General features: G+C 40.9%; 1 protein-coding gene across 3 annotated transcripts in view; it reads left to right on the plus strand.

Moving 5' to 3' along the window:
- LOC101155575 (uncharacterized) overlaps positions 1–12,588 on the plus strand; it is a 29,624-nt gene that overhangs the window by 5,915 nt on the left and 11,121 nt on the right. For 2 of the 3 annotated variants that reach the window (XM_023957776.2, XM_023957789.2), the window contains exons 2-15: positions 2,966–3,036; positions 3,141–3,210; positions 3,283–3,389; positions 3,487–3,517; positions 3,616–3,726; positions 3,873–4,000; positions 4,156–4,226; positions 6,130–6,331; positions 6,502–6,708; positions 7,155–7,463; positions 7,601–7,846; positions 9,814–10,071; positions 10,739–11,098; positions 11,197–11,490. In XM_023957776.2, the coding sequence (XP_023813544.2) occupies positions 2,966–3,036; positions 3,141–3,210; positions 3,283–3,389; positions 3,487–3,517; positions 3,616–3,726; positions 3,873–4,000; positions 4,156–4,226; positions 6,130–6,331; positions 6,502–6,708; positions 7,155–7,463; positions 7,601–7,846; positions 9,814–10,071; positions 10,739–11,098; positions 11,197–11,490 (2,465 nt within the window). The remainder of the gene's footprint in view (positions 1–2,965; positions 3,037–3,140; positions 3,211–3,282; positions 3,390–3,486; positions 3,518–3,615; positions 3,727–3,872; positions 4,001–4,155; positions 4,227–6,129; positions 6,332–6,501; positions 6,709–7,154; positions 7,464–7,600; positions 7,847–9,813; positions 10,072–10,738; positions 11,099–11,196; positions 11,491–12,588) is intronic. The other variant, XM_078943327.1, reaches the window with a different exon arrangement.

Below are 12,588 nucleotides of genomic sequence, written 5' to 3' on the forward strand. Positions count from 1 at the left end.
AATGGCAAGGAATATTAGAGTATCCTGCTGTACAACTTGGAGCCAAATGCCAGCTCAGACGAGGAAAACAAAGACGTTAATGGATCTATTTGTCTGCAAGTGGATGCATCAGAATGGAGCAGAGCAGGGAGCTTGTGGCCTGTCAACAAGCTTTTTCAAAAAGACTTTTTGGTCCTTTCCTGATTCAAATCAATTTGAATAAAGAAATTTCATTTTAAGCTTCATTTTCTTACTGAATGTCCTCCATCATCAGAAAAAGTGGGTCGGAGTGGGTCTTCAAGGGATAAAGGTGACCTATATTTGTTATATACCAACATATTACTAGTTGTACTAGTAGTAGCTCCTGGTGCTGCACACATTCGCAAACATATAAAACCAGATAGGAATGTCCATTTCCGCCTGTAACAGAAATAATGCCAACAAGAACCTTTTTTTCTTTAAATTTAAAACAAACACAAATAATATGGACACATACACAATAATCCTCTTTATTTTAAAGGTAGCTGCGACTATTGGCTCAAACTCAGCAAAGCATTTACCACGAGAACTGAGAATGACCCATGGTGGTTCAAATTACTGCAACTGGCATTTCCCCCCAGGGCCTGTGCGATCGTTTTTGCTGTGGCCGTTTCTCTACGGCCTCTTTTTGCTTCTTTGTGCGCACACGTTCACAGCAACATTTCTCACTGTTGCAACTAAATGTTTGTGACTTCGAACATGCACGCTCTCACAGTTATTACATTTGCATGGTGCCTTTCATTTAGAGCTCACATAGCTAGTATTTAGCCACCTACACCCCCCCACCTACTCAATGTCTTTGTCCAGCAGGCTGCACTCACACTACACACACACACAAAGTCCTGCTCTCCTCTCAATACCATCCTCATCTTTGTCAATTATGTATGATCACGCTGTAAATGTTTCAAAGACTCAAAGTTCATAAGATGTTCAGGCTGGATGCATTTGAGTTAAAACAAGCAAGGACGTTTTAGGGTTTACAAGCAAAGAAACGTGGCATTTGTGTGTCGGATGAAAGACAAACAGCATGGGATGATGGGAAATATATGCTTTTACTTTTGTTAAAATAAACCCCATAGACTGGTGATATTCGTATCATCTTCAATTAATGCCAGCTTGATCAAATATCTTTGCTTTTTATCAAATTTTTGCTTAGTTTCACTCTTTTTAATTTTTTAAGAAATGTTTAAATAATTTGAACAAATTAACTGGCCCTAAGTATTATTGATATTGATCTGTATCCATATAACTTAGAGGTGAAAGGTCTGAAGGCTTGGCCTGTGTGTGGGTGCTAGAAAAGGTTTCTGTTCTAATCTGGATTAGAAATCCTAATAGCATCAGACAACCCTCGTTTCTTTTCCCCTTAATCTTTGTCTGCCGATTACACAACAGCTCCTGAAATCCTGTCTGTGATTGTTTGGGATTGTTTCTGTTTCCTGGTTTCTGTCCTTCTTTCCTGCTTTAAAAGAGACTAATTTAAACTGAGGCTCCGACTTAAAGATGTTGTTGGTCACCTTCAGGCATATCCCTTCAGGGGTCGCCACAGCGGATCAGCTTTCACTGATTTGCACTTGTGGTTTAGCAGAGATTTCTTTTACGCCGGATGCCCTTCCTGACACAACCCTTCCTGCATTTTATCCTGGCTGTGGACAGGCACAGGGAGACCCAGACTTGGGCCCCCTTGTAGCTACATAGTTACCCTTAGGCAGTAGCATGAAGGGTTTTGCCCAAGGACCCACACCGCATGAACAGCCAGCAAGGCAAGTGGGCCCCAAATGGTTTAAAAGTGTGCAGAACCACTTTTAAACCATATGGGGCAAACTTGGCCTCGCTGGCTATACTGTGCCCTCTGGGAATGAACCCTGGTTTCCTATATGCCACTCCTGCACGCAGCTTACTGAGCCATTCAGCCGCTATATTTACTTTACAATTACCGATACATAGCCCATTGAAATGACTGTTGTTGTGATTTTGGGCTATATTTATAAAATCGAAATTGAAATTATAAGGCTCCAACTTAAAGAATGCTTTACAATATATTATAGGAACTTTAAAACTCAGGCAAACAACGCAAATGTTTGATTTTTTTTGGTCTAAATAAGCTGATAAAGACCCACTCTGATGAAAATCATATTTTGGGTGTTTTTAACGTGTTCTTGTGGCATTTTTCTGACAATGGAGAACATATATAAAGAATATAAAGAATATAAAGAAGAATATATAGAAAAAGAACATATTTGTGACGTAGAAAATACACAGGGAAAACACGCTGATCCACACTAACAGCCCACAACTCAGATGTGAATTTCTGATGACCTCCTGTCGCTCTGCAGAAACTACATCCATGAAAGGCTTTTAGATTTAGGCCAAAAACAGCAGAATCATAATTTTAAAAGACCACTGGGAACTTTTTACACAAGGCTTGTGGTTTTATTTGTACCACAACTGAATTTGTCACCATGCATGGCTGTTTGGCTCACAATTAACTGGACCTGCAATTACTTCCAAATCACTGAACCCATTCAATTTACAAATTCTCAATTCATTTTAATTTCAATTTGTTTTCAAATTTATAAAAACACTTTTCATATATCTAGACTAGAGATAAAAACTGAACACTGAAAAAACCCCACAAAAAATCCATTTATTTATTAGATGAATCACTATTAATTTTTAAATCCCAGCCCTAGTCTTGAACAATTTAGGAAAATGGATTCTGCTCATGCTTGAAAAAAATCCTCCTAAAATAATTTTCTTTCACCAATGTTGCATATAATTTATTAATAAATGAAACTAAGCAATGGTCCGAGCATTTCTTGCTGCAGAGATGAGTGTAACCTTTTAGTCTGGCATTTAGGAGCTGTACTGAGTGTAATGTTTGTTAGCAGCCTGGCCTACATCTAGCTGACCGCCTTCACATCTGTCTCTTCCTGTCCTCCTTCCTCAGGCGGTAACAGGGAAAAGCTTTGGAGACAAGGACTTCCGCAGTGCATTGGAGAACGGCATCCTGTTATGCGAGTAAGCGTGCTCCGCTCTCCGATGGCTGCACCGCATGGCAGCACCACGCTTAAACTCCACTGGAGCCCAATAAATCTCTGCCTCTGCTTCCCTCTCATGTGCAGGCTGCTGAGTGCCATCAAACCAGGCCTAGTCAGAAAGATCAACAGACTTCCCACCCCCATTGCTGGTCTAGTAAGGAGACACTCAGCAGTTTGACCTGCGCTGCAGTAAACTTTCAAATGACTGCCTGCTGTTTTTCTTCAGGACAACCTGACCGTGTTCCTGCGAGGCTGTGAGGAGTTGGGCCTGAAGGGTTCCCAACTATTTGACCCTGGAGATCTGCAAGACACATCAATACGAGCTAACCTCAAGTAAATAAACCTCAATTTATCCATATGTGAACATGTATATCTGTTTTCTTTTGTGTCTTTAGTGAGCTGTTTTACTAAGATCACATACTTTTTTTAGGGACTCTGACTGCAACCGCAAGCTTAAAAATGTACGTTTTTTTCCCCCTTTTGTTCCTTTTTTAAATTTTTTTTTACAAACTTTAGTAATATCTTCTTACAGATTTGTATGTAACTTTCTGCGTGACAGGTGCTAAATACAGTTTTCTGGCTCGGGAAAGCTGCAAGTGGCTGTGCATTCTACAGTGGACCCACTCTAAACCTCAAAGAGTTCGAAGGACTCCTCGCTCAGATGCGGGTGGTGAGTGAACACCCTGAAGCAGTTCATCAAAATGGACAGTAGTTATGCAGACATTACAAAAAGAAGCAGCAGGAAAGGATGCAGATGATGTGAAGTCAGGCAGACTGGACCGGCCGCCGATCTGAGCTCCACACCTGTTTTGTCAGGAAAGTGATGATGGAGCGACCAGTCCTCAGAACCGCAGTGTCAGAGACAGTGGATATGACTGCTGGGACTCAGAGAGGAGTGAGTCTCTTTCTCCCCCCAGACACACAAGGGACAACTCCCTGGACAGGTGAGATACCTGTCTGAACACGCACACCCAAGTACTTTGATGGACAGCTCTTTAGAACTTGTTCTAAATGGGTTAAGAAATTGCACAAGTGAAAAATCAGCTTTTAAATAACTTTTTTTTTTGTTTTGAATTCATATGTTGTTGTTTTTTTTCAGCCTGGATTCTTTTGGCTCGCGCTCACAGCACAGCCCCTCTCCAGATGTGGGGAATCGAGGCGCCAGTGACGGTTGGTTCTGTTCACTTCTCTTTAAATAAAAAAAAGACTTTATATGCTTTCCTCTCTACGGGACTCCTCACACAGTTTCTCATAAACCTCTTTAGCAATCAAGCATGGAAATGCTGATATTTCTCACAAGCGCTCCGAAAAGTGTCACGCCGTCCCTTAAAATACATGCGCTCCCATAAATAGGCTACTTTTTCTTTAGCATGCCGAGCTTTTAACCTTGGCATACGATGACGCCTCGGATGGGCTGGGGGACAACAGCTGAAAATGCCAGCATGCCTGTGTGTGGGCATGTTCCATACGCAGCAGCCTTTGATTCACACATCAATCATTGGAGGTTTAAATCGAGCAAATGCAGACTGAATGAAACCTCCTGCTAGTTATCTGTCAGTGTGTGTTTCATATAATCGTTACTGTTTGGGCCACATATGTTGAAGGTAGAATAAATGTCCCAGACGGCGAAGAAACAATCAGGAAATAGTCTCATTCTCTACGTTCCCTGCAGGTCACAAGGCTAAGGTCAGCTAAGTCTGAACAGAAGCCATAACCTCACCTTCATTTGTCTCTGAGGGAAACGTTTTATTGTTCAGGGACACTTTGAATCTTTTAAGGCAATATAGATAAAGTATATCTAAATATTACAGATGCCACAATTCTCAGTTTAAAGCCAAACCGTATGTTGCAGCATTGAACCGTATTGTAAAGAACATGAATTGCTGCAACCTTCCTTCATATGTTTACGTTGAAAGTGTCAAACACACGTGTTGGCATACATTTAAGAAGGATTTACTATGTGTTGTTTTAATACATTATATCATACTGCTAGAAATAAGTATAAAAATTCTTAAAATGTAAAAGAGTGTTATTAATCAGGCAAAATAATCTGCCAATAGGGTAAGAAGAATTGTCTAACCGACAACTCTTATTTTAAGAAGAATTTTAAGACATTTTTTCTTAAACTAATATTTTTTTGCTATTAAAATGTTTTTTATTTGATCTAATTATTTTTCTTGCGGGACAGAAAATATGACAATTTTTCCTGAAACAAGTGTCTTTTAACTTTCTGAAGAGTCAGTTTATGCAGTGCAGGCTCAGCATACGCCAGCTGGAAGTTTTCTTCTTTATTATTACTTGCTTATTCCTAAGTTTAAAAAGGATTTAGTTTTTTGTTGTTGTTTTGTAATACAAAAATCAAGTATCAAACCAAAACAAAAACCGTGATTTTAAATTGAGGTTTAACCACATTGTGGGGAAAAGTGGATCATTGCATCCCTACTAAATATACAAACAGATGTTCAAATGATGAAATAACAAAATATTACATTTTTAAAAAATTAGTTAAAGAAAGCACAAAATGTTTTTATTTATGAACATAAACAAGAGAGCAGTTTAGTTTAGTTTAGTTTAGGAGAAGTTAGCCTTTTTTTTTAAAAAAATCTTTGCTTAGATTTACTCACTTTGGTTTTAAGATGCCTTTGACATCAAATGTGTTTCTTCTGTTGGTGTTTGCAAGATTGTCCTTCTTGGGCTACATTAGGTGGTGAAAGAGATGAGGAAAGGTGTTTTCTGTCTATATCCTGATATGGAGGATGCTTTTGCCCTTTCCTAAAAGCAGATAATAATACACCACTGAAGTGAAGTGAGTTGAAAGGTCACAGTTTTGAAAGTCAATCATTGTCTAGTTTGTGGCGGAAACCTGAGACTATCCCCACATGGGGGGTGCAGAGTCAGCGCTTGCTTGGACAACGGTAAAGATCCTAAAGTGAGTCCCTTATTCTGTGTTGGGAACTGTTAGTTACCAAGGTAACAAGTGAAATCGAAAAGATTCTTTTTACACCAAGCACTTTGATAAAAGTGGTTTTTGTTTCGGGTGCATAAAACTTTCATTCTCATCATCTTTTTCCAGGGCGAGGCAGCGACTCTGAAGCAGATGGTCCAGGCAGGAAGCCAGATGTTCGAAAGGATGACATGTTGGCGAGACGGACTGCCAGCAGTGAGTCCAGAAGCTCCATTCCCTTCAACCAGTTCCTTCCCAATCGAAACAACGCCACCGCTTACATCCCGACGCCACGGCGGAAGATGAGCACAGAGGAGGGAGAACAGCGAAGGTAACGCACTGTAAACCAATCTATTACAATGAAATTATTTTACATTTTTCAAGGTGCGGAAAAGTAAACTTTTACCAATGGAAGAGGTAAAAATATATACACAAATATGAACAAACACACCACGCTACTCACGCATCAACTTCCCCCTGCCATCATACGTCATTTCTCAGTCACTCTCAAGCCATTCCGGAGCAAACCAAAAGAACTGGGCAGCACAACAAAGCTCCCAAGACTGTCACTTGGGCACCCGAGAACAATGGTGAAAAACCAAAACAGGAAGAGCAGATGGTTACCCAGGAAACTCTGGAGCAGAGGAAGTTGCAGAAGTTGGAGAAGGCGGGGATTAAAGTTCTTCCTGCTGCCGTTCACCACATCAGGTCAGGGATGACGAGCATGAGAGCTGCTGCTGCGCTTCGGCCGTTGTAGTTGCATTCACTAACACAAGGCGTGTTTGTCCGACTTGAGCGCTATTTCATAAAAACTGTTGCTGTGGGAAGTTGTCTTTGGTTTTTCTAGTGATGTTTGTATCGTAAGTTACTGACTTTGCTGAGAATTAGGCGACTTACTCATGTCTTATTGCCGATTTTTTGAAGAAGTTGCTGAGTTCCGTTGTGACAAAGATAAAGGTGAACTGGAGTGCAAACACAACCTTGGACTGACTAAAAATCTTATTGCTCATTTGACTGCAAAGTTTAACTAACAAACAGTGCTAGTACTCATTTATTGATAAGTCAAACCTGCACATGCTACTTCCTCCCAAAAAAATGCCCCCATGACCCTATAATCCTTTCTGAGTTGACTCCTGCATCGTGTCCAACTCCAGCCCTGCCACGATCAAGGAAAAGGAAACAAGTTCAGAACCTCCAAGCATCATCCTTCGGTGTGAAAATGACTTTATGAACTTTTGTAAAACTGCATGGGATTCCTCCTCTGATGGGGAGGAGGAAGGAGAGAAACGGAAAGTTCCAGATGTTCGTAAAGATGATTTGGCCTCCAGACGAGGCCGTCGTGGCCCCACGACGGCCAAGGTGCATCAGTTTGTCCCTTCCCCTGAATGTACAAACAAAGACATGGAGCGCTGGGAGGGCATCAGACGAGCCTCCCAGCAAACCCTACAGGATAAAGATATCAGGTCAGCAATGCACGATCTAACTTCATTCTGAAAGCTCTACCTTTTTGATTTAAAATGTCTCCCCTACTGTCCATGTGCGTCCTTCGGACGGTTACTGTGCCACTCGATGCCTCTGTTCTGGACTTGTGGTTGGACAGCGGGAAGGAAGCAGTCCCCGACATCATAACTCGCAGGGACAATCCTTTCCTCAAAGAAAAGGAAGAGGTGTCGGATGAGGGAAAGGAGGTCGAGGCCGTGCCGAATAAGCAGAGGGACGACCTGGCTCGCAGGCGGGCTCAGAGTAGGCCGCTTCCTCAAAGGGACGCACAGATGAGCTTTGTTACGTCTTCCATGAGCCAAGCAGATGTGCAGAGGTGGGAGAGGCTGAAGATGACGGAACCAAGGTGCCCAACACACGCTCTCAGCCTGAGCACATGCAGTGCAGTGGGTTTTAAAGCTGGAGAGAGAGAGTGCGTTTGTCTGCGCTTGAGTGTGCAGTGGCTTCTATTATTAGTTTGGTTCTGAGCAAATCTGTGCAGGATTCTTTGCAGTTATGTAAAGCTAGTGGGTTGTTTTTTTTCAAAGAGCACATCAACCAAACTGAGAAATCTGTCTGACTGGAAATCTTGCTCTTTTACCTATTTTGTTCAAATTGAAATCAATAATGCTTTTTTTCATTGATAATTTTGGAACTTGTAGAAATTGCACATTTTTAGTCTACATTTTTGCCAACAGACTTCAACATCACTTTAGAGCTGTTTCTACAGTCTAAATCCCATTTAGTTAGCTAGCGTAGTTTGAACAAATCCGTTCTTGCTTTTTACATGAAGGAGCTAAGTATAGCATCAGTTCAGTAAAGTAGAAAAGCAGCCATGTCTCTACTAAAGTGTTGAACATTGGGATCTTAAAATGCCTATCATTTCTGATTTCATCCAGATTCACAAGAACTAGATTCAGTAAGATTTGTTTGAATCAAAAATCACATTTCCATTGCAGATCCAATTTAGTTCTTTTTACACGATAGTAGCACTGTGATCAGAACAAAAGGTAGAATGTAGACTATAAATTAACAGCAAGATCATTTGTCAGCACAGATGCAGTAAATAGAAGGAAGAACTGAATAAAGAAAATGTGTGAATTAAATGGATTAATAGTATATCTTGAAAGGAAAGATTCACTGAAACAAAAAAAAAAAAAGACATTCTTACCCCCTTCACGCCCGTTCAGGGTGACGCTGAATTGAGTGGAATCCAGGATTTAATGATGCTTTACAAATTAGTGACACGTAAATCAAACAGATATTTGTGTATTAACTAATTAAGAGCTGATTGTTACTTGACTGGATTTTGTTAGATAATGCAACAATGCAAGACAAAGAGGAAAAATGAAGAGCTGCAGATTCATCAGGATACATTCTTGTTTTTAATCAATACAAAAAATCTGACTGTATTTTTATTGCTTTTTCCGTTTGAGAGCAAATTTATTCTGGTTTAAAAGTAGAAGAAAACAATTGTTTAAATAATTTATACTATGATCACAAAAATAATAATAATTAGGACATTTACATTAATCAATGTCAGTGAAATATTCTCTTATTTCCTTTTGACCTATAGACATTTAACCTATCTGTGCAAACCTTTAAACTTCATGAAAATGATAGAGGAAAGAATCTTTTCAGCTAGATCTGAGCAGAGTTACTAACAAACCTTCAAATCTATTTTTTATGAGAATTTCTCGAACATCCTCAACCATTCTAACCACTAAACTTCAGCATGAGGCTCATCTGTTAACTTTTCCTGTTCTCCTTTCGACAGTCGGCCTCAGCTTTTCCTTTCCGTGTGGTTTCCTATTGTTTGATGTGCTCGATTATTCCGCTCATGATTGTGCAGTTCAGTGCTCTCTGTTCTGCGCTGACTGGCATTGAAGACGGAACAGGGAGTTGGCCGGTGTGTATGAGACCCTGTGTGTGAGAGAGGCTAAAAAAAGGAGGCAACTGTTGGCTGTGAGCGCTGCGTCTGCTTTTTTTTTCTTCCTCTCTGCGAGCCGATGTCGAAGGGACGTGAGGGAGAGGATAAAGGGTGTTTTGTCTACCCAGAGGAAAGACGGGGGAAATGTGGCGACCTGCAGTAGACCAGATTGAATGTGAAGTGTTCTTGTGAGCGTACCTTCTGGTGTGCGTGAGCAAATTGCACATCCACTGTGCTCGGCCCATCCACACACTCTGTCCTACTGAACATTTCACACCCATCCTTTTGTCTTCACAGTCTGATCTTACTCATGATGTGCTCTCCACCCTCTCTTTCTTCTGCTGGTTGGTGTGACTGACTGCATCTGCGTTGGCCTGTCTTCCTTTGTGAGACTGCATCTGCAGCGAGGATAGGCCAGCCCCTGTGTGTCAGGCTTGTCTGGAGAAAAATGACGGAAGGCCACACGGCAGGCCAGCCAAGGCTGGACGCGGTCACAGCAAAGTTGTTACCTTTGGGGGCGTGACTGAGATCAAGCAGCCCGTAGACACAGTCATGGGAAGTGAATGGGAGGAGAACAAGTTGCTTAGACGACTGCTCTCCGTGGCAACAGTAGCCGTGCCTGCCATTGACCTGGGCTCCCAGCTTTCAGAGCGGGAACACAGGTATGGACGAGGCCGAGTGCAACTTAGTAGTCGCACGAACCCGAAGTCGCCTGCATCGGTCTGGCCTGAGCTAACGGCCAGTCGGCCTTGTCTGTTGCATTCTGTTCAAATGCTTGTGATTTTTGTCCTTTGAAACACACGTTGCTTTTATTTGAAGCAATAATACGTTGGAAGGTAATCAGATGCACTGCATTGCACTGGTTTTCTTGATTCAATTAGGAGTAAAGAATGCACAAATTCATGCATGAACACAGTGCTCCATGCAGATCCGGACGCATATTTTCTTCTACTGTCCTGAAAGCACGGAGAAGAGAACCTTAGGCTTGGAATAAATTTGGACCAACTGTATTTTGTTCAAAGACAAGGTAACGTAAACCTTTAGCAGGATTTTTCCCTAAGATCTACTTCCATGGTTGTTTTCCAGCTAACGCGGCCATACTTGCTGCTAATTATCTGTGTTTCTTAGACTCTGGAATCACTGATCCAGCAGCAGCAAGTTTAACAGATGTGGGAAACAAGCAGGTGGTAGATCTTGAGGAGCAAGGTTGGAGGGTTGTCGCTTACAGTCTGCAACCACTGCATGTTTAAATCTGGATTTTAGCCTCACAATGTGACAATAATCAGTCTTTATTACTCCAGTTTTTGGCTTAATGGAATGTTTTACCAGCCACATAGACGGAGTGGAACCCGATCAAGCTACCCTTCCTTCTGCGGACGTCCAGCCCTGGACTCCTGAAGCCACTCCTACTGTTGCTGAGCTAGATGCTCGTCTTGCTCTGTATGAGCAAAGAGCAGAGGAGGAGGAGGAGGAAGAGGAGGAGGAAAGAATCCCAGATCTTCAGAAAGATGACATGATGGCGAGGAGGACAGGAGTTTTCCAGAAGCAAAGTGCTGCTTCAGCAGCTTTCAGTCGTTTCTTGCCGCTGCCCGGCTCCAAACGCTGCATGCAAGAGGAGGTCAACACGAATAAACTTCTAAAGTTCAAAAATGATGCGAATGAAGTCAAACACCTGGATTTGAATGTGAGGTGGGCTGAGGTTTAAAGTTTCTATTGTTAAATATGCCACTAAAGCTACTTTTATTCCTAGTATTAAGTTAATTCAATTGTAATGAATTCTACTTTAGACCGAAACATCAAAATCCCAAAGTTCCTGCTGAAACAGCTCAGCAGCATCAAGAGTTTACAGTGACCAGGACCGCATCTCTTTCTCTCTCTGAGAAAGAGCAGGACCCGGCAGTGCCAGACCTGGAGAAGGATGACATGATGGCTCGAAAGGCCAGATTGTTCCAAAAAGGAAGTGCATTGAAAACAAATCAGTCTTTTAATCAGTTCCTGCCCGTACCTGGATCAGCCAAATATAACGCCAGTCCTGTATCTGCAGTGAAGCTGCCACAAAGCAGGCCGGTGCTCGCAGAAAGGTATTTACTGTGTTGGATAAAACCCTGGGGTGTGGTGTCAGTCGGCTGATCTTATAAAAAAGGAAGTCTTGGTTCTGTTTTTTTTAATGGTTGAATTACTAACGTGAGGTTTTAAAGGTTATTTTGAGTGACTGACCTGACTGACATTTGTTGTTTTGGTTCTTTGTCGGCAAAAGTCTGAGCAAAACTATTTATCATATTGGACATATATAATCTATATATAAGCTTGGTTTCTCACATGGTGTATCTCAGTTTGTGCATTGTCTAAACTAACTCAGTTTTTTTTATGGTGTGTGACGTCTAGCAATAGTTTGGATTGGAAATGTTCTGGTTGTTGAAATTTGGTTAAGTGTTAACTGCCTGGAGTGGATTCGTGTGTTTTTCTCGGATATCAGGTCTGGAGGAGGAGGAGAAAATACTCTGTTCTTCTTTGAGATTTACAAGTTTTCACAGTCTATCTGTAAAAGCGGATTTGTGGCCAGTGCATTTCACGTTGAGGAATAATTTTGTAAATTTAGTATTTGTAGAAGCTAACATTTTTAAACAAGTGAAGCATACGTTAAGGTTGAATGTATGTCAGTGTACAGTTTTAAAATATTGTGATCTGTGACGACAAACTTTACTTTTGTTTTAGTTTTATAAATCTGTCTAAAAATAATATAAGATATAAAGAAAAGACAGGATAAACATTTACAAGCTGGACACTTTCTGTTTTCATTTTTTGATAAATTCCCTCTATATTTGTTCCAAAGGATGTCAACATTATGACATTTAAATGTGCTTCTGCCTAACTACCAAACATTATCAAATAAGCTGCAGATACAAGCAGACATATTTTTGGGTCTATTCAGTCATCTATTCTGAAATCTTTATTCTTAGTCCTTTTTTTCACTTTATTGCTTCATTTTTGCCATTGATTTGGAAATACTTGGAGGCAATAATGCACCTGTGAGCCAATTTTTAGAAAGCCTCACTAATCTGTAAAAAAGTTAGACTAACAAAATATTTAGGGCCAAGTGCGTTTAAAAAATATATTAGATCTTTATTTTTTTTTAGATTTAAAAGTATATGCAGTTTGCATAATGACAAGCTCCCATT

Source organism: Oryzias latipes (genome assembly GCF_053564925.1).
Source record: "Oryzias latipes strain Hd-rR chromosome 1 unlocalized genomic scaffold, Olatipes_Hd-rR_3.1 chr1_Y".
NCBI lineage: Eukaryota > Metazoa > Chordata > Actinopteri > Beloniformes > Adrianichthyidae > Oryzias > Oryzias latipes.